A 19,920-nucleotide genomic window follows, 5' to 3' on the forward strand; every position below is an offset into this window, starting at 1 on the left:
TTCTCATGCTTAGTGTATTCATTAGTCCACAGCCTGAAGGAAGAAGCTGTTAAACATTCCAGCAGTCCTAGTCCTGATGTTTCAGTACCCCCTTCCTAATAGTAGTGGAGATTGTGGGATGGGTGATAGGGATCCTCAACAATGCCTTGAGCCCTTCATCTGCAATGCTGTGCAGTTGTGGGTCCAGGTTACATGTCCGTTAGGTGCACACCAAGGATCTTTGTGGTTTTTACTCTCTCCATGGCAGAGCCATTGTGCAATGGAGAGTGGTTGACCTGTGCCTTTCTGAAGTCTACAATCGTCTCTTTCGTCTTGTCCAAGTTGAGACTCTGGTTGTTGTTCTCCACCATTTGACAAGCCTCTCTGGCTCCTCTCTGTATGTTGACTCATCTTTGTTGCTGATGAGGCTGACCACTGTATTATCAACTGATGCACCATCAATAACTCTCTCTGAGACGTAAAGACGAGATATCAGCTTTTATTGACTGGAAGAAGGAACAAGCAGTGGTTGACCACCATACTACATCCTGGAGACAGAGAGGCCGGGCTCAGGCCTCAATCGCCTTTATACAGGGGTCTGTGGGAGGAGCCACAGGAGCAGTCAGCAGGGGGCGTGTCCAGACAGGTATATGTAGTTCACCACATCAACCCTGGGGAGCACCAGTACCCAATGTGGTGGCGCTTGGGATGGTACTACCAACTCGGACTGACTGGCGTCCTTCCATCAAAAAGTCCATCGTCCAGTCACAGAGAGGGCTGCTGAGTCCCAACAAGGACAGTTTACCCACCAGTCTCTGAGGTGCGACCTTGCTAAATGCAAAGCTAAAGTCAATGAACAACATCTTGCATTTGTTTTTGAGGTGGGACTGAATGGATTGGAGGGTTGAGGCTGTGGCATCATCAGTGGACTGATTTGAGCAGTAGGCAAACTGGAAACGGTCCAATTGAACTGGAATCCATTACCAGCACCTCTAAGCACTTCAGAGGCACTGGGCAGTAATCACTTAGTCCATTTACCATTGTTCTCTTGGACTCTGGAATGATGGTGGCTGTCCTGAAGCCTGCAGGGAGAGTGAGCTGTGTCAGAGAGGTATTTAAGATGTCTTTTAGGATCTCTATTAGCTGGGCCACCCAGTCAGTCAGCACCTGACAAGTTATGTTGTGTGGCCCTGGGTTTATCCTGGCTAGGATCCTCCTCACCTCGGCTACGGCCAGACAGTGTGCCTATTCTTCAGGAAGGGAGGGAGCTTTCCTCAATGTCACATTATTCAATCAGTCAAATAGTGCATAGAATGCATTCAGCCTATAGGAATGGAGGCATAGTTGTCACTGATGCACAGGGTGGACTTGTAATCGGTTATGATTTGTATACTTTACCACATGCACTGTGTGTCTCCTCTCCTGGTGTCACAAAGGTTTCTGTGGATTTTCTGAGCGTACTCATGCTTTTTCTTCCTGATGGCAGACTAATTCCTTATGTATGTCTGCATAATGTCCATACCTGTCCATTTTCCTCACATTCATGTGCCTATTTCAACATCTCTTAAAAGTCCCTGATGTATCTGCCAGGCAGTGCAATCCAGAAACCCAGCAACCCACCACTCTCTATGTAAAAAGCTTTCCTCGCACATCTCTAACCTTTAAAATTAACCCCTTTCACCTTAAATGCATGCATTCTGGTAATAGATATTGCAATCCAGAGAAAAAGATATTGTCTGTCTATGCTATTATGCCTCTCATAATGTTATAAACTTCTATTAGATCTCCCTTCAGCCTCCACTGCTCCAGAGAAAACAGCCCACATTTATCCAGGCTCTCATGATAGCACATGCCCTCTAAACCAGGCAGCATCGTGGTAAGATTCTGCACCCTCTCCAAATCCTCAAAATCCTCTCTGTTATGGGGTGACCAGAACTTTATGCAATAATCCAGGCGCAGCCAAACCAGAGTTTTAGAAAGCTGCAACACAACTTCCTGACGTGAAGTCAATGCCTCACTAATAAAGGCAAGCAAGCTATATGCCTTTTGTTACCACTCTATAAACCTGTGTAAGCACATTCAGGGAACTATGAACTTGGACCCCAAGATCCCTCTGTTCCTCAATGCTGTTAAGTGGCTTGTCCTTAACAGTGTACTGTCTCCTCACATTTGATCTACCAAGGTGCAACACTTTACATTTGGCTGGGTTAAACTCCATCTGCCAATTTTCTGCCATTATCTGCAACTGAACTATATATCCTGCTGTATTCTTTGCCAGCCACAACATCACAAATCTTTGTAGCATCTGAAAAATTACTAATCTACCCAACTACAGTACATTTTCATCCAGGTCATTTATATACATCACAAACAGCAGAGCTCCCAGTACAGATTGCACAGAACACCACTAACCACAGACCTTCAGTTAGAATTAAGTCTTTTTGATCGCCGTCCTCAGTCTTTTATGGGCAAGACAGTTCTGAAATCAAGTGGCCAATTCACCAAGGATTCCATGCATTTAATCTACTGATTGAGCTTCCCAGGAAAGATCTTGACAAATGCCTTACTAAAATCTATGTAGACAACATCCACAACTCTATCTTTATCAATCACCCTCATCACCCCATTAAAAATCTCTATCAATTTAGTAATACACGATTTTCCCCACACAAAGCCATGCTCACCATCATCATTATTGCAGTGCTGCTCGACGTGGGCAACCATGGTCTTCGACTATGATTGTTCTTGGTAAATTTTTCTACGGAAGTGATTTGTCATTGCCTTCTTTTGTGCTGTGTCTTTACAAGCCAGGTGACTCCAGCCATTATCAATACTCTTCAGAGATTGTTTGCCTGGCTTCAGTGGTCACATAATCAGGACTTGTGATATGCACCAGCTGCTCATAACGACCATCCACCACCTGCTCCCATGGCTTCATTGACTCCTGATTGGGGGCTAAGCAGGTGCCACACATTGCCCACGGGTGACCCGTAGACGAGCTCTCCCTAATAAGGACATGTTTTACCTGATGCTCATAAATCCTATCCCTAAGAATTCTCGCCATTAACTTCCTTACCGCTGATGTGAGACTCAGCAGTCTTTAGTTTCCAGGATTATCCCTGGTTCCCTTCTTGAACAATGAAACACCATTATTTACTTGCCAGTCCCTGGGATCTCACCTGTGACTGGAGAGATCAGGAAGATATTGGTCAAGACCCCAGCAATCTCTTCACTTGCCTCTCTCAACAACCTGGGGTATATCCCATCAGGCCCTAGGAACTTATCCATTTTAATGCTTATTAAGAGACTGACACTACCTCCTCCTTTACTTCAAAATGCCCTAGCATATTAATACCCTCAGCACGGATCTATACTCCACATCTTTTCTGTGTGCTCTTGGTGTATGTATAGAATCCCTAGGATTCTCTTTAACCCAACTTGCCAAGGACTTTTTATGGCCCCTCCTGGCTTTTCCATTTCCCTTGAGTTCTTTTCTGGCTTCTTTTCATCCTCAAGGATTTTGTTTGGTTCTAGCTTCCTGAGCTTTACATACTTTTCCTTTTTCTTCTCAACTAAACTCATAACCTCCCTCAATATCCAAGGTTTCCTTACATTGCCATCCTTGTCCCTCCTTCTGACTCAAACATACCTGTCCCATAACTCTGTGCAGTTTGTTTTGAAACATCCACCTCATGTCAGATGTGGACTTGCCCAAAAAGAGCAGTTTTTGTCTAATGTTCTCATATTTTGTCCTCCTCCAGTTTAACCCTGTCCTGATGAAGAGTCTCATCCCGAAACATCAGCTTTATTCATTTCCATTCATGCTACCTGACCTCTTGAGTGCAGCTGTGATATTGTCCCTGATTAATAGTGCAAATTCACTGCCTTCCTTTTTTACCTCCCTTTCTATCTTTTCATCAAAACTCTGAGACATTAAGCACCCATTTTTGTCCCTTTTTCTACCAAGTCTCTGTAATGGCCACAACATCATAGTTCCATGTATTGATCCATGCTCTAAGTTCATCACTTTTACTCAGAATACTCCTAGCATTAGAATAAATACACTTTGCACTATCCATTCTATGGTATCCATCCATTACTTTGTTCCTGCCTGGTTTTATTGGCCCTGGTATCTACCTTCTTCTGCATCCCTCCGCTTTCTGACCTGGTCCTCTGGTTCCCACCCCTTTGTTTAAACTCTCCCGAATAGCACTAATGACCTCCCTGGCCAGGATATTGGTTCCCCTCCAGTTTAGGTGCAACCTGTCCCTCTTGTACAGTCAGTCCTGCCCAAGAAGAGATTCCAATTATCTAATCTGAAAGCCTGCTCTCTGCACCAGTTCCTCAGCAACTCATTCATCTATATTATCATCCTATTCCTGCCATGCACGTGGCACTGGGAATATAGTGTGAAGTGGTAAGCAAGGATCAGCAGAGCAGAATTGAGATTTAAAATTAAGTGCAGATGCTAGAAATCTGAAAAATAGTTCAAAGTAAAAACAAATCTGACAGACAGTGTCAGACCAGAAAAATATTAACACTGCTTCTCCTTCCCCAGATGCTGTCTGACCTCCTGAGTGATTCCAGAATGTCTTGATTTAATTATTGTAGAACTGAGGTCTTTTGCCCTGAATACCTAATAGCATTTGACAACACACTGCCTAAAATATTTTGAACAGTTTTCATGTGTGTCTGATAATTTCTAAAACTTAACGTAATTCATCTTGAATTAGCTTAATAACTTTCTAGCTTAGTACTGTGGATTTTACTTACAAAACACAGATTTAAATCACAGTATTGAGTAAGAACAATGAATCAAGCTATTTTAATCTCAAAATGATTTGATAACTGTGAAGATCAGAAATGTTTCTAGACTAATCAAATTAAACACATAAAAGTCTCAAAAAATTAAAAAACAAGAAAATGAAGTAAAATAACAAACACCCAGCCTTTTCCTCTGGACCATCAGCTGTATGTTAATAAATATGGTAACCATTCTTACATCAGCTCTCCCAGATTAAAGCTGATATGAAGCACATATGGACCTTACAAGGCATCACTACTTCACGTGAGCATGTCAGTTACAACAGCAATCAGATGTACCAGCAAACAACGTCAAACCTTTGTATATGACTGGTGGAAGATGGAAGTCTAAGGCTCCTGGGGTTGCAAATAGCTAATAGACAGCATTTCCAATCAGAATCTGTGCTATTGATTAAAATGATTCAGCTCATTAGTGCTTATTTCATATTTATGAAACCCTTAAACATCACCACTAACACTGAGCAATGTATCCTTAGGTGGAACCATCTTCTCTAAATTTAGCCCTATAGTAAGAGCTTATTATAAACAAATGCATTAAATTGAAAGAATTAATTTGAGTGCATCTGAACGGTACACTCTTGCCAAATAAAGACTACAAGGCTTTGCAATTTAAGTTTCTATCGTGCCTCTCCTATCTCTTGGCTCAGACTGCTGTACCTGGGATTTACAGTCTTAGTTACCCTCAAGAAAAGGAGTACAAAACAAACTGATGAACTCAGAGTGGTAATGTGGTGGATATGGATTTTAGTAAGGCATATGACAAGGTTCCTCGTGTTAGACTCATTCGGAAAGTTAGGAGGCATGGAATCCAGTGCAATGTAGTTGTGTGGATTCAGTACTGACTTACCTATAGAAAACACATAACATAGAAACATAGAAAATAGGTGCAGGAGTAGGCCATTCGGCCCTTCGAGCCTGCACCGCCATTCAGTATGATCATGGCTGATCATCCAACTCAGAACCCTGTACCTGCTTTCTCTCCATACCCCCGATCCCTTTAGCCACAAGGGCCATATCTAACTTCCTCTTAAATATAGCCAATGAACCGGCCTCAACTGTTTCCTGTGCCAGAGAATTCCACAGATTCACCACTCTCTGTGTGAAGAAGTTTTTCCTTGGTAGATGGTGGTAGATGGAGTGTATTCTGCCTGGACATCAGTGACCAGAGTGTCTTGCAGTGATCTGTTCTGGGACCCCTGCTCTTAGTAATGACTTAGATGAGGAAGTGGAAGAGAGGGTTATTAATTTTGCAGGTGACATGAGTGTTGGTGGTGTTGTGGACAGTGTAGAAGCTTGTTGTATGTTACAATGGGACATTAGTAGGATGCAGAGTAAGGCTGCGAATTTGCAGATGGAGTGCAATCAGAAGAAGTGTGAAGTGATACATTTTGGAAGATCAAACTCAAAGGCAGAGTACAAGGCTAATGACAGGATTCTTAGCAGTGAGGAGTAACAGAGAAACCTAGGGGTCTACGTCAATAGATCACTCAAAGTTGCCAAGCAAGTTGATAGAGTGGTTAAGAAAGCAACACACACAAAATGCTGGAGGAACTCAGTAGGTTGGGCAGCATCTATGGAAAAGAGTAGTATCGATGTTTCAGGCTGAGACTCTTCATCAGAACTGGAGAAAAGAAAGATGAAGAATCAAAGTAAGAAGGTGGGGGGGGGGGGAGGAAGAAACAGAAGGTGAGAAGTGAACTTGGGAAGGGCGAAGAAAAGAACTGGGAAGTTGATTGATGAAAGAGATTCAAAGCAGGAGAAGGGGGAATCTGATAGGAAAGGACAGAAAGCCATGGAAGAGAGAAAATGGGGAGGAGCACCAGAGGGAAGTGATGGGTAAGTAAGGAGATACGGTGAGAGAGGGAAGTGGAAATGGGGAATGGTGAAGGTGGGGGAGGGATTACCAGAAGATCGAGAGATCAAAGTTCATGCCATCAGGTTGGAGACTACCCAGAAGGAATATAAGGTGTTGCTCCTCCAACTTGAGTGTGGCCTCATTGTGACATTAAAGGAATTCATGGACTGCCATGTCAGAATGTGAATGGAAAGTGGAATTACAATGGGTTGCCGCTGAGAGATCCCGCTTTTTCTGGCAGATGGAGTGTAGGTGCTCAGCGAAGCGGTCTCCCAATCTACGTCAGATCGCACCGATATACAGGAGGCCACACCAGGAGCACCGGATACAGTAGATGACCGCAACAGACTCACAGGTGAAGTGTTCCCTCACCTGGAAGGATGTCTGGAGCCCTGAATGGTAGTGAGGAAGGAGGTGTAGGGGCAGGTGTAACAGTTGTTCCACTTGCAAGGATAAGTGCCAGAAGTGATATCAGTGGGGAGGGAGGATTGGACGAGGGAGTTGCGTAGGGAGCAATCCTTGTGGAAAACAGAAAGTGGGGTGGGAGGGGAGGATGTGCTTGGTGGTGAGATCCCATTGGAGATGGAGGAACCTTCTCCAGCCCTATTTCTATTACACCAATTAACTTCCCAGCTCTTTACTTCACTCTCTGTTTCACCGATCACCTTGCGTTTCTTCCTCCTGTTCCCCCTAACTTCTTACTCAGACGCTTCATTTTTTTTCTCCAGTCCCGATGAAGGGTTTTGGCCTGAAACATCAACTGTAATCTTTTCCATAAATGCTGTATGGCCTGCTGATTTACTCTAGCATTTTGTGTGTGCTGCTTGGATTTCCAGCATCTCTAGATTTTCTCTTATTTTTGGTTAAGAAGGCATATAGTGTGTTGACCTTCATTAGCCATAGTATTGAGTTCAAGAGCCACAGGGTAATGTTACAGCTCTATAAAACTCTGCCTAGACCGCACTAGAGTATTGCGTTCTGTTCTGGTTGTTTCATTATAGATAGATCTGGAAGCTTTAGAGAGGAATCAGAGAAGATTTATTAGGATGCTGTCTTGGTTAGAGAACATGTCTAATGAGGAAAGTTTGAGTGAATTAGAACTTTCCTCTTTGTAGCAAAGGAAGATATGAGATGACTTGATAGAGGTGTATAAGATGATAAGATGCATAGAGTGGATAGCCAGCAGCTTTTCTCCAAGGTGGCAATGGCTAATGAGAGGGCATCATTTTAAGGTGATTGGAGGAAACGATAGTGGCAATGTCAGAGATAGTTTTGTTTTACACAGAGAGTGGTAAATGCATAGAGGGCCCTGCCAGGGATGGTGATAGAGGCAGATACATCAACAATGGTTAAGAAACTCTTAGACAGGCATGTAGATGAAATAAATGTGGAGGGTTCTGTGGGAGGGAAGGGTTAGATTGATCTTGGAGTAGATTAAGAGGCTGGTGCAACATTATAGACCTAAGAGCCTGTACTGTGCTATACTGTTCTACATTTTACATTGCACCTTTATAACATATTCAGCATTTTATTTAGTATGCAAAAATATTCATAATTATGATAATTTTTTCAATGAAACAAAATGCATAATTTCTTTAGGATCAATCTGCACATTGATACTAAAATTGTTGAAACACTATGTATAAAAATCTGTTTAATTTTGTATGCAACCATCAATTTCAAATTTCAATAAACAAATAAACCAAATCACAGGAGAATTACTTAATGCCTTTTATATTCTTCTTTGTTGACTTCTTGTTTCCATTTTTGTAAATGCTAAAACCTTAAATAATTATCAGTTAAGGATCATACTTGTTATTAACATACTGACCTACATAAAGTCACCTAGTGTTTTTAAGGATTTCTGGTTGCCATGGGAGTGAGGGAAAATATGGTGGGAAGAAGATTCCAGCAAGAGACAAGGGGTATGGGGAAAGTCACCCATGGGTCTCCCAGGGAGTAACCCTTTGCCTAGACTGTAGAATAGGTGCCAGTAGCCACAGTAGTCCTGCCATGTGCAGAAGTTCGCTGATGACACGGCCATAGTGGGGTGTGTCAGGAATGGACAGGAGGAGGAGTATAGGAAACTGATACAGGACTTTGTGATATGGTGCAACTCAAACTACCTGCGTCTCAATATCACCAAGACCAAGGAGATGGTGGTGGACTTTAGGAGATCTAGGCCTCATATGGAGCCAGTGATCATTAATGGAGAATGTGTGGAGCAGGTTAAGACCTACAAGTATCTGGGAGTACAGTTAGATGAGAAGCTAGACTGGACTGCCAACACAGATGCCTTGTGCAGGAAGGCACAGAGTCGACTGTACTTCCTTAGAAGGTTGGCGTCATTCAATGTCTGTAGTGAGATGCTGAAGATGTTCTATAGGTCAGTTGTGGAGAGCGCCCTCTTCTTCGTGGTGGCGTGTTGGGGAGGAAGCATTAAGAAGAGGGACGCCTCACGTCTTAATAAGCTGGTAAGGAAGGCGGGCTCTGTCGTGGGCAAAGTACTGGAGAGTTTAACATCGGTAGCTGAGCGAAGGGCGCTGAGTAGGCTACGGTCAATTATGGAAAACTCTGAACATCCTCTACATAGCACCATCCAGAGACAGAGAAGCAGTTTCAGCGACAGGTTACTATCGATGCAATGCTCCTCAGACAGGATGAAGAGGTCAATACTCCCCAATGCCATTAGGCTTTACAATTCAACCGCCAGGACTTAAGAACTTTTTAAAAGCTATTATTAATGCTTTTTGAGATAGTGATTTAGATGCATATCATATTTTTTACTGAGTTAAGTATTGTATGTAATTAGTTTTGCTACAACAAGTGTATGGGACATTGGAAAAAAAGTTGAATTTCCCCATGGGGATGAATAAAGTATCTATCTATCTATTTAGCAACACACTTGGGTCCAAAGATCAAGGAGTCTCACAAAATTCTATTCTTATGGAAGTATGGTGCTATTTATTAAAAAAATAAAAACTATATGCTTTGATTCTTAAAGGTACTCCAAGTTTATTTATCGTCATGATTAAAAGCTGTATGTCATGACCTCTTCTCCAAATTTTTGAAATTGAGTGATTAAAAAGTGTGATGCAAGGGATGACAACATCAGAGATGCAAAATGTGAGCGGGAAATGAAATTCGCATTAAAGTAATTTTTTCAGGGCAATTTATACATGCATTAAATCCAAGAGGGTACAAAGGACAACTCAGGGATATGGGAAGGAATTTATGCCTGAAATCAAAGGAAGTCAGCAATGCACTAAGAGATTGCAAGGACAGCAAGTCAGGGAGGGGCATAGAAATAACATCGTGCATTTGATATCGAGGAGGAGGAGTTGTTGGAGGCTCGTGAAAAACATTAAGATTCCTAGAGTCTGATGGATTTGAAGTATTAAATGCAGCTCTGGTCGTGGCATTACAGGAAGAGTGTGCAGAAGAGGTTCATCAGGATAATGTCTTGATTAGAGAGAATGAGTATAACAAGAGATTGGACAAACTAGGACTGTTTTCCCTGGAGCATTAGAAGTCAAAAGGAAACCTGACAGAAGTATATAGAATTATGAAAGACACAGACAAATGTGGACAGTCAGAATTTTTTCCCCCAAGGAAGGAAATGTCAAATACTCAAAGGCTTAGCTTTAAGGTGAGAGGAGGAAAGTTTAAAGGAAATTTATGATACAAGTTTTTTTCAACATAGAGAGTGGTAAGTGCCTAGTTTGTGCTGCAGGGAAGGTGGTGAAAGCAGATACAAATGTAATTTTTAAGCAGCACATGAACTGATGGGGAAGAGAGGGTTACAAACCTTGAGTGGGGAAATGGAATTAATTATGTGCTAAGAAATACCCTGACCATTTTCCCTCTAGACAGACCTTCGGAAAGAATTGCGTGTAAACTCTTTAAAACAAGTGCAAATTGTTTCATTATATACAATTTATGAATAAGAATTAGTTCAGCTGGGCCCAATGCACAGGCAACTATATCCTGATAGAAAGTTAGTGTTACCAATAAGCTAGAGTAATATTTAAGCAAAGAAAAACCAATATTGAATAGTAAATACGGTAATAAACCTCACCAAATGTATACATTTGGGTGACGTACCTGAAAAAACATATCTAGCACCTCAACAGGGGCAATCATGAGAAGCGTCACAAAACTGTCTGCAATTCTGCTAAATAGGTAATCTTGATCTTCTCTGGAAGGCTTGTAATGATCAAAATAAAATTAATTTGTTAAAGTCACTTGTTCATTAATGAATGGTTCTATAAGGTAAATACAACTGAAAATCAAATGCCAAATGCACCATTTTCTAGCATGTTATTATTGATAAAGAACATAAGAGCTAGACGCAAGATTAGCTAACTGGCTCTTTGAGCCTCCTTTATCATTTGACAATACCATTCCACTTCAGTAACACTTTCATGCTTCAAAATTTTCCTATGTTTCTTATTTTTGACTTGGTTCTAAATAGACATCATTACATTTCATCACAAAACTTATTTTATGCATTGACATTAACTGGGATTGACAGATAAAATCAAATTTGCCTCTACAGCCTACGTAGATTCATGTTTGGGTTCTGCAGGATTAACACTGGGACTGAACTATATAGAACTGTCTACTATCAGTATTATAATTACTGATTTGTAGAAATTGTTAAGGATAAGCCAGTATAGAAATGTTAAACACCAATAATCTGCCATCCAATTGTTTTGAAATCCTGATGGTGCTGTATCTGGCTTATTCATCTTATTCATTTTTACAGTGTGGGAACAGGGGGTTTGGAATGCTGCTGTGGTCATTTTCTAGTCTGTGGGATGGGTGCGTGACTGGAGCTGGAGTTGGGATCTGAAAAATGAAGGGTCAGAAGTATCAATATATTTGCAGATGGAACTGAGATGTAGCATGCTTGCATATTTTCCACTCCCTTTAAACCCACCGGAATCACTAGAAACTTTAGTTGTTATGTAACATGTAAAATAAATGGGAAAACCTGCTGGTCCAGTGCCACCAAATTCATAATGATGTTGAATTTTCTGAGTTTTATTGTGTTGATATTAAGCAACCTGCTGGTGCTCTATTAACCTATAATTCAAAGTGGGAAAATACAAATGCAATTCATCTTCAATGTCTCCAGGTTTTAGCATGAGAAACAGCGTATGTTGGGAAGATGGGTAGCATAACTCATAATCCTATACAGATGTATTATACACAGTTTGAGGCAAGTCACTTTAGGGAATGGCAAAATTGAAAAATTGCCCCAGTATTTGTAAACCATTACAAATGAAATTATTTCAAAAAGAAGTCATTATTGACATGGCTGTACCTTAAATTTGTAAAGAAGGAACCACCAAAATGCATCTTGAAGAATAGCAACAGATGGCTTGGATAGAATCAACTTCTTCCAGGTAGTTTGAAATGCAGGCTGTAAACAAGTTGATGTTGTTTTGGTATTAGTTAACTCTGAGGTGAATACAAATTGCTTGTGATGAAGTGCTGTAATTAAGTTGCATTTTTCTTTTTATCTCATCTAAAACACTTGGGCACATGTTGCAATGCTTGAAGAACCACTTTTTCCTTTGTGAGGATCTCTAAGCTTTAACTTTATTATAACAGAGCCAAATGAAGAAATATAAACAACAAGGGAAACTTCAAAGTTTACTTACACTGAACGTATGTGTCTTTCTAAGCAAGTAGAACAATTGCATTGCTTCAAGATGTCCAGGAAGTTTTGTAAACTCCAAAGGTTTGAAGCCTGGAAAAGTTTGAGACTAAATGGAAGACAACAGTGAAATTAAAACAAAGAAAACAGAAGCTTTTTATTTAGAGATAGGGAATATGTTTGCATTAAACTATTTCACACAATAGAGAAAAAAGGGCAAAGAGAATAGTTTATCCATTTCCTAGTTCAAAGATAAACCATCAGCTCTTTATCGAGCCATCTGTCATTTCTCTCTTTGCAGAATGAGCATTCTTCATTATGGTTATAGAATACAGAAAAATAATCTGTAGAACCCAAACCCAAGTTCTAAGAATTCTGTTTGAAGCCTACAAAACACATGAGATATAAAATAACAATGGGAATGGGGGCCAGATAATATACTATGCAATCCTAAAAAAAAGAGTAAGGAATATTTTTACCTACAAAATTAGGTAAAATGCAGAAACTTTCAAAATAAAACCACACAAAATGAATCATAAAATTATAAACCAGTCAAACACAAATGATAGAAAAGGCTATGATTTAATCAGATTCTGCATTGATTTACAAGGTTTGTCATTTCTGAAATAGTGAAAAGGAGTGTAAAATTAGGAAGTATCCTAACCCCCTGCATTTATAGTGCACTATTCATTTAGATAAAAAGTCCACAATTACTTCACAAACAAGTGATCATAAAAAGTAAATATTGAGAAAAAGAGTCCCAATAAAGAAATCAATGTTTTGTAATTATTGTGTTTAAAAATGTTTTGAAAGTATTTAGTGAAGGAAGATATTGAAGGCTATGCATTCCATGTATTATATATTTCATAAAAGGACAAATATACTGATACAGTGGAACATTATCATCTCTTGGGCTTGATAAAACAACAAGAGCTCAGCAACAGAGTTAGTCCAAAACCATTAGCACCCTTTCTATGTATAAATAACACAGAAAAAATGAATTTTGCATATTTTGAAGTCTTTTCACTCATTTCTGGTGTATGTACTGCCAGTAGGAAATTGGATCAATTAGGCTTAGTTTTCTTTTCCCCATCACATTTGACTAAAATTTAACCAAGAGTTGTAAAGTGTAACCTCACAGCAAAATAGTACATCCATCACACAATTCGGAAACCATACAGTATATGAATTAAATAATCCTCTGCGACATCGATTTTACTTTCAATGATTACCCCGGAAAGAAAACAAGCAGACAGTGCTATCAAAGACTGCACTAACCTGTGGCCTCAAATGAGTGTCTTGAATATTCAATCAATCCTCTTCATAACAATTAGCCAACTGTACTTGACCTTTCCCCTTCCTTGATTTCCACCCTTCCCCTTAATTTTCTCTCCAAATATTTCCCTTTTCACTTCCCATTCTCTTCACACTTTCTTCCAATTTTCACTATTTTCTTCTTCTCTTTGGCCATCTATGTGATCATCACATGAAGAGTTCTTTAACATTATAGGCCTGTATCGCAGGAAACCACATGATCAGGTAGCAGTTGGCATCTGCAAACATTTAAATTGTTTTTCTAAATGTTTTTAAAAGGGAGCAAATCACAATAGTAAATTATCATGGTGAAGACATCCCAATTTAGAACTTTTGGTAGGCTCAATTTTCCCTTAGGGTAATGTGTGGCTGTAACTTCTATGTTTGGCAAAGCCTTCTAACAAACAGAAAAAAGAATAAACACAGAAAAATAGGAACATGACTAAGCCATTTGGCCCTTTGAGTCTGCTCCAGTATTCAATATGATAATGGCTATATTCCTGCTCTCATCCAATTCTCCTTGATGCCTTTTGGGTCTAGAAATCTATCTACTTCCTCCTTAAATATAGCCACTGACTTGATCTTCACAGCCTTTTGTGATGGAGAATTCCACAAGTTCATGATTGTCTGAGTGAAGAATTTCTCTTCATCTCTGCCCAAATGAGCTTACCCTGAGGCTATAACCTCAGTTCTAGATCCTCCAGGCAGAGGAAGCATCCTGCCTGTTTCTACCCAATTAGAATGTCGATTGTTTCAACTCTTAACACAATTACATGAGCTTAAAACATAGATTCCAATATTTAATCCTCAGAAGTCTAGAGATGTCCTTCATAATGTTAAAAAAGTCAGAAATGTCAGTTTTATATTTGGATGCTTTGTCCTCAGAAGTTGGATGAGTAAAGTCTACAACAGGTTAAACTATATGGTCTCAAATCAGTAATGCATTGTATTGCAGTAATATAAAGTCTTTTACTCATACATGAGCCATATGTTGTGACTGTGATCAAAGTCACCAGAGAGATATTGAAGCTGGTGGTACAGAAGTCTTGATTCATCACAACAAATGGACATTCTCATGGAATGGTAGAAGCTCACAAGCAAAAGTACAGTACATTTTTATACCTTTAAGATCAAAGATAACAGTAGGTGATACAAGTGTATTGTATTACAATTACAATGACGTTGTTTTACTTCAACATTTTGGGTTTTCAGTGCTTCCTTTGAATTATATATCCATAGCAGGAGACACCCTGATGTTCAAACACCCTTGTTGTCACAGATATTCCAAAACTTCTGAAGACAGACAGCCAGATGCTGAGCACATAATAGATCAACTATTGACAGAAACTATACCTGTGACCATATTTGATATGCTAAGAGACATCAGCCTGGTCTGCCAGATGGAACTCGGTCACAATAGTCATATAACTTAGCCATATTGCCTGGTCTGAAGCAAGTCAAACCAATTAACAAAACCCCATTGTCTTAACAACACACATAAAATGCTGGTGGAACGCAGCAGGCCAGGCAGCATCTATAGGAAGAAGTACAGTCGACGTTTTGGGCCGAGACTCTTCGGGTCTCGGCCCAAAATGTCGATTGTACTTCTTCCTATAGCTGCTGCATTCCACCAGCATTTTGTGTGTGTTGCTTGAATTTCCAGCATCTGCAGATTTCCTCATGTTTGCCCATTATCTTAACGTTTGGTTGACGCAATTGCGATCTTTTACTCTGTGAGCAATTTAAAATCAATTTCTTGCTTCCAATTTACAATATGAACTGAAGGCTAATTACAAGTTTCATGAGCAAACACGAGGAAATCTGCAGATGCTGGAAATTCAAACAACACACACAAAATGCTGACAAAGGGTCTCGGCCCGAAACGTCGACAGTGCTTCTCCTTATAGATGCTGCCTGGCCTGCTGTGTTCCACCAGCATTTTGTGTGTGTTGTACAAGTTTCATGAACTTATTTTCTTTTACAATAAGAAATGATGGCTAATTACAAGCTTCCTGAACTTATTTACATTTACAATAAGAACTGAAGACTGGTTCTTGCTTGAATTAATATTTGCTACATTCACATAACTCTAGAGTACTCCCTAGTACACACTCCTCTTGACCCCTAGACAGAAATCTGTCTCAGGAAGGCTAAACTTTAAGGAGTTCCTGATTAAGCAGGGCAGTGTAAATGCCCTTCACTTGGGAGCCGTTCCCCAATTACTAACCTATCTTGTCTCCATGTGTAACTACATCTACTCTATCTGACATCCCTAATTGTCCAGAGATAACAATAAAAAGTTCCAGAAAATTGATCACATCCTCTTCACCCCTTCCAGCTCTGATAACTGAAGCTATCAGACATGGTTGTCAGCAGTTACTGTGTGAGCAGGGGGCACCAGCAAGGTAACTTTCTTTCAGCTTCACAGCGAGCAGTTCATACTCCATGCCATGACAAAAGATTGCCAGAATAATCTGACAAGTCTCTTATGCCTTTGATTGATCTACAGAAGGGTTTCTGGTGGTGTCTATTTGAATGGCTCTAAGGATGTCACCCCAAAGGCATGTCCTCCTAGCCTATACTTTCAGGCACTGGCCGGACCACAGAAAAAAGGCCTAGCTCATTTGTGCCCACTTCTATTCCAGGCTGGGGTGGCTGCCTTCAAACGCTGTGTGCAATTTCTTCTCTTTCTCCATCCATCTGGCCATCAAGTTTGTGGAACTTGTCTCTGTCATAACTCAATTCCTTTCCATCTGTTTTCCCCAATATCTTTCTATTCTGATCTATAAAACTAATCATCTGCTCCCCACATCCAGCCCTCTTTATGCAGCATAGCTGCCGTTATACTTTAAACTTCATTTATGGTTCGATGTCGTGCTTCGTGTTTTCTCTACTCATGTTTCCGTTCTCTTTCATCTGTGGATCTACTTCCATCAGGTGTAGTTAGATACGATGCGGCAGGCTGGTATTCATCACTTAGACTCTCTGTAATGACTCTTAATGGCGACTCATATGTTTTAATCTAACTCCACTGTTTCCACTGGCTGCCTCGTTGGGTCTACACACAAACATAACAGTCATTTGACAGAAGCACTACCTGTGGTCCGATCCATCTGGGAGCAACCTCTGCCTTTTCAGGCAGTTCTCTTGCAATGACTTGGCCTCCCAACTGTGGAAAGATTATCTTCTCCCCCTCTGACTCTCTTTGATCAACAATCTGTTGCTGTTATGCTCAGTCCTTCAACACTTTAAGTTGGTTACAGAAGTCTTTTGCCTACTGGGTCACTTTATCCCTATAAGTTCCAGGCTTTGTAATCACCCCATAAGGAAGTCACTGCGCTCACCCCGTCAGACCCAGCATGTGGTTTGGGATTGCTCACAACTTGTCAGGATTGTTGGCAATACATGAACCCATGTCTTTTCTGTCGCTTTTACAGTTTTAGCTAAGGCAGTTTTGATGGCTCAGTTCATCCTTTCCACCATTCCTGAGCTCTGAGGGTGGTAGGGTACATGAAATATTTGTTCAATCCGTAACAGCTTGCATATTTTCTTCATCACTTTCTCTGTGAAATATGCTCCCAGATCCGAGACAGGGAGCACATTTCACCTGGTGGGTAGAGGCTTTCCTAATGAAAGCCTATTCGCCAGCACAGCGGCATGGAATTTAGCTCAGGAAATCCTCCCCTGGGGAAACCCTGCCCAGATGTGCTTTTTGGCAGGGGCCTCATTAAGTCCATAAGGATGTTTTCCCAGGGCCCTCTCAGCCAGGGCTGGTTTGCTACTCACACCTTAATTCCCCACCAGGGTTATACTGGGCACAATTGATAGATTGTCTGACAGAATTTCTCAAAATCTCTGGTCACCACCAAGACCGATGAAGGGTTGTGACCAGATTGTGCCTTCCCTGATGTATCGCCCTGTGATATAACCTTAGCAGTATAGGCCTGATATATGCTGGGGCTACACCTATTCCTCCCCCATGTGTCCAGCTACTATAGGTTTCCCTCTTTGCTTCTCCTCTTCTCCACATTCTCATATAGCTTTACAAGATTAACTTTGGTAGCTTTTCCGTCTACACAGGAAATTTCTGTTAGCTTGTGCTCTTCTGCTGCACATTTTCACCCTGTGGTCTGCCCACTTATTCCCTCTCTGCTCTTTGCTTACCCTTTTTGGTGAACTTTTACTTTAATCACTGCTACCTCTGCAGACAACTTCACTGCTTCTCGCAGTTTTTGTATTAGGTGCCCAACCTGAAAACCTGCACTTGTTGAGGTTACAAACCTCCATGGCCTCAGGTCATCATGCACCATCCAAAAAGTGTACCTCATGTCTGTGCATATGTTCACTCTCCTCCCCGCACTAGTTCTGCCACATGGCCTGAGTGTTCTCCCGATAGGGATCCTGAAGCTAATTCCTCTCCTTTCACTGTCACCATGGTCCATGCAGTCTGTGGCTTCTGAAGTGTACCTCCAGGACCCATCTATAAAAATCTCCTCTACTTCCCCTTCCAGTGGTGTTTGCACCTGTATCTTTCTCCTGGTCTATTTCTAGTTGACATTCATGTGTTTCACCCTCTGTTAGGATGGCACTTGTGGGGTTCACTCCATTGTCCTCTCTGTTGTTACTGATTTGTCTTTAGGGATGAGAACCGTCCTTCGACTGTCTGTGACTGCTCTCACTTTAACCTCCCTGTATTCAGGAGCTCTACAATGGTGTGTGGAGTGCACAATGTGAGCTGTGCCACCATTACCACAGGCTCACAGAAGTGCACAGTCCAAAGCTGCAACACACTGGAGAACGTCAGCTGCAACAGGAATCTGTTTTGTTGATTAGTATGCTACTGGTCTTCTTGTGTCCCCGTGGTCCTGTTCTACTACTGCATTGTAGCAGTCTCCCACATTGCTACAGTAAAGGTGAAAAGGGCAAGTCACATCTGGTAATCATAAAGCAGGCTCAGAAACTAGTGCTTTTTTAATATCCGTGAAGCCCTTCTCTTCTACTGACCCTACTTCCTCCAGCGGGGACTTCCCTCCTTTGACTAAAGCCAGCAGTGCTGTAAATTCTGGTATGAAGTTTCAGCAGTAATTGAACAGTCCCATTACCTTCTTCACTCCCTCACAGTAACAGGATGGACATGGAACTAACTGCTGTCCTTTTGTCATCTGACATGTCCTTTCTACCCTGTGAGATAACATGCCCCAGATATTTCACTGTTTTCTTTGGAGCTTATCCCTGGTGCTATAATACTTACTAAATACTCACTACTTCCTTGCAGTACCCCATCCTCTAAGGTGATTAACAAATCATTTACATATTGTGGAATTGTACTATGGTATGGTGGTAAATCAAACTTGCCCAAGGACAGTGCCCTGTAATTACTGAAGATGGCAGGGCTGTAATGAAATCCCTGAGGCAGTCTAGTCCATGTATACTCTTGTCCCCCTATGGCAGGAGTTCCCAACCTGGGGACCATAGACCCCTCAGTTAATGGTAAGGGTTCATGGCATACAAAAGGTTGGGGACTCCTGCTATAAGGTGAAGGCAAATCGATTCTGAGACTCAGGAGCTAATGGAAATCCCCTCAATCAATTGGCAACGGCTAGGACTGTGAATATTCTATGTGCTGGGGAAAGGCCATTATGGATTGTGGCTGGGCTGAGATACCATCAAGGTGTAGTCTTACTGAGTGCAGTGTAATCTATTATCCATCAGTAGGATCCATCTGCTTTTTTTATTGGCTACATGGATGGGTTGGTATTCAAAGAAGTCTGCTTCAGTATATCTTGTTGTTTCAATTCCTTTACTATACTTAAAACCAGTGCTTCAGCCTTTATGGAGAACTGTCCATGAGATTTGTGCAGGTCTCCTATTTAATTGGCTCTATTATAATCAGCCCAAAGTCTTGTTTATGCCTGGCCCATACCCCTGGGAAGTGCTGACAGAGTATCCCATACAGACTTCCCTTGCTGCAATCCCTGTTTGTCAGGGTTGTTGTAGCTACATGAACCACGCCGTAAACTCTAGAGGTTGTACGTGTTCACTTACCCTGACTCATCCATGTAATTTCTCCCTTTCCTGAATCGATGATGGCACCTGTTTCCCTTAATACATCTATTCCCAGGATGGTACCCTCATTGTTTGGACAGACCAAGAACTGAACTGGGAAATGTACTCCCAAGACTTCAAGCATCCGAGTCTCACTCATTTCTGCTCTCATCATCTCGCTCCTCCAAGTACCTGGAATATAAATGGCTTTTCCAGTTGTTGGTAAGGGTAGGCAAGT

General features: G+C 41.2%; 1 protein-coding gene across 1 annotated transcript in view; it reads right to left on the reverse strand.

Moving 5' to 3' along the window:
* The window catches only part of LOC140718861 (protein FAM227B-like), a 73,108-nt gene that overhangs the window by 19,324 nt on the left and 33,864 nt on the right, over window positions 1-19,920 (reverse strand). The window contains exons 6-8 of the mRNA XM_073033097.1: window positions 12,328-12,432; window positions 11,988-12,086; window positions 10,763-10,864 (exon numbers count right to left, since the gene is read on the reverse strand). Coding sequence (XP_072889198.1) covers window positions 10,763-10,864; window positions 11,988-12,086; window positions 12,328-12,432 — 306 coding nt within the window. The remainder of the gene's footprint in view (window positions 1-10,762; window positions 10,865-11,987; window positions 12,087-12,327; window positions 12,433-19,920) is intronic.

Source organism: Hemitrygon akajei, chromosome 30, assembly GCF_048418815.1.
Source record: "Hemitrygon akajei chromosome 30, sHemAka1.3, whole genome shotgun sequence".
In the NCBI taxonomy this organism is placed as follows: Eukaryota; Metazoa; Chordata; class Chondrichthyes; order Myliobatiformes; family Dasyatidae; genus Hemitrygon; species Hemitrygon akajei.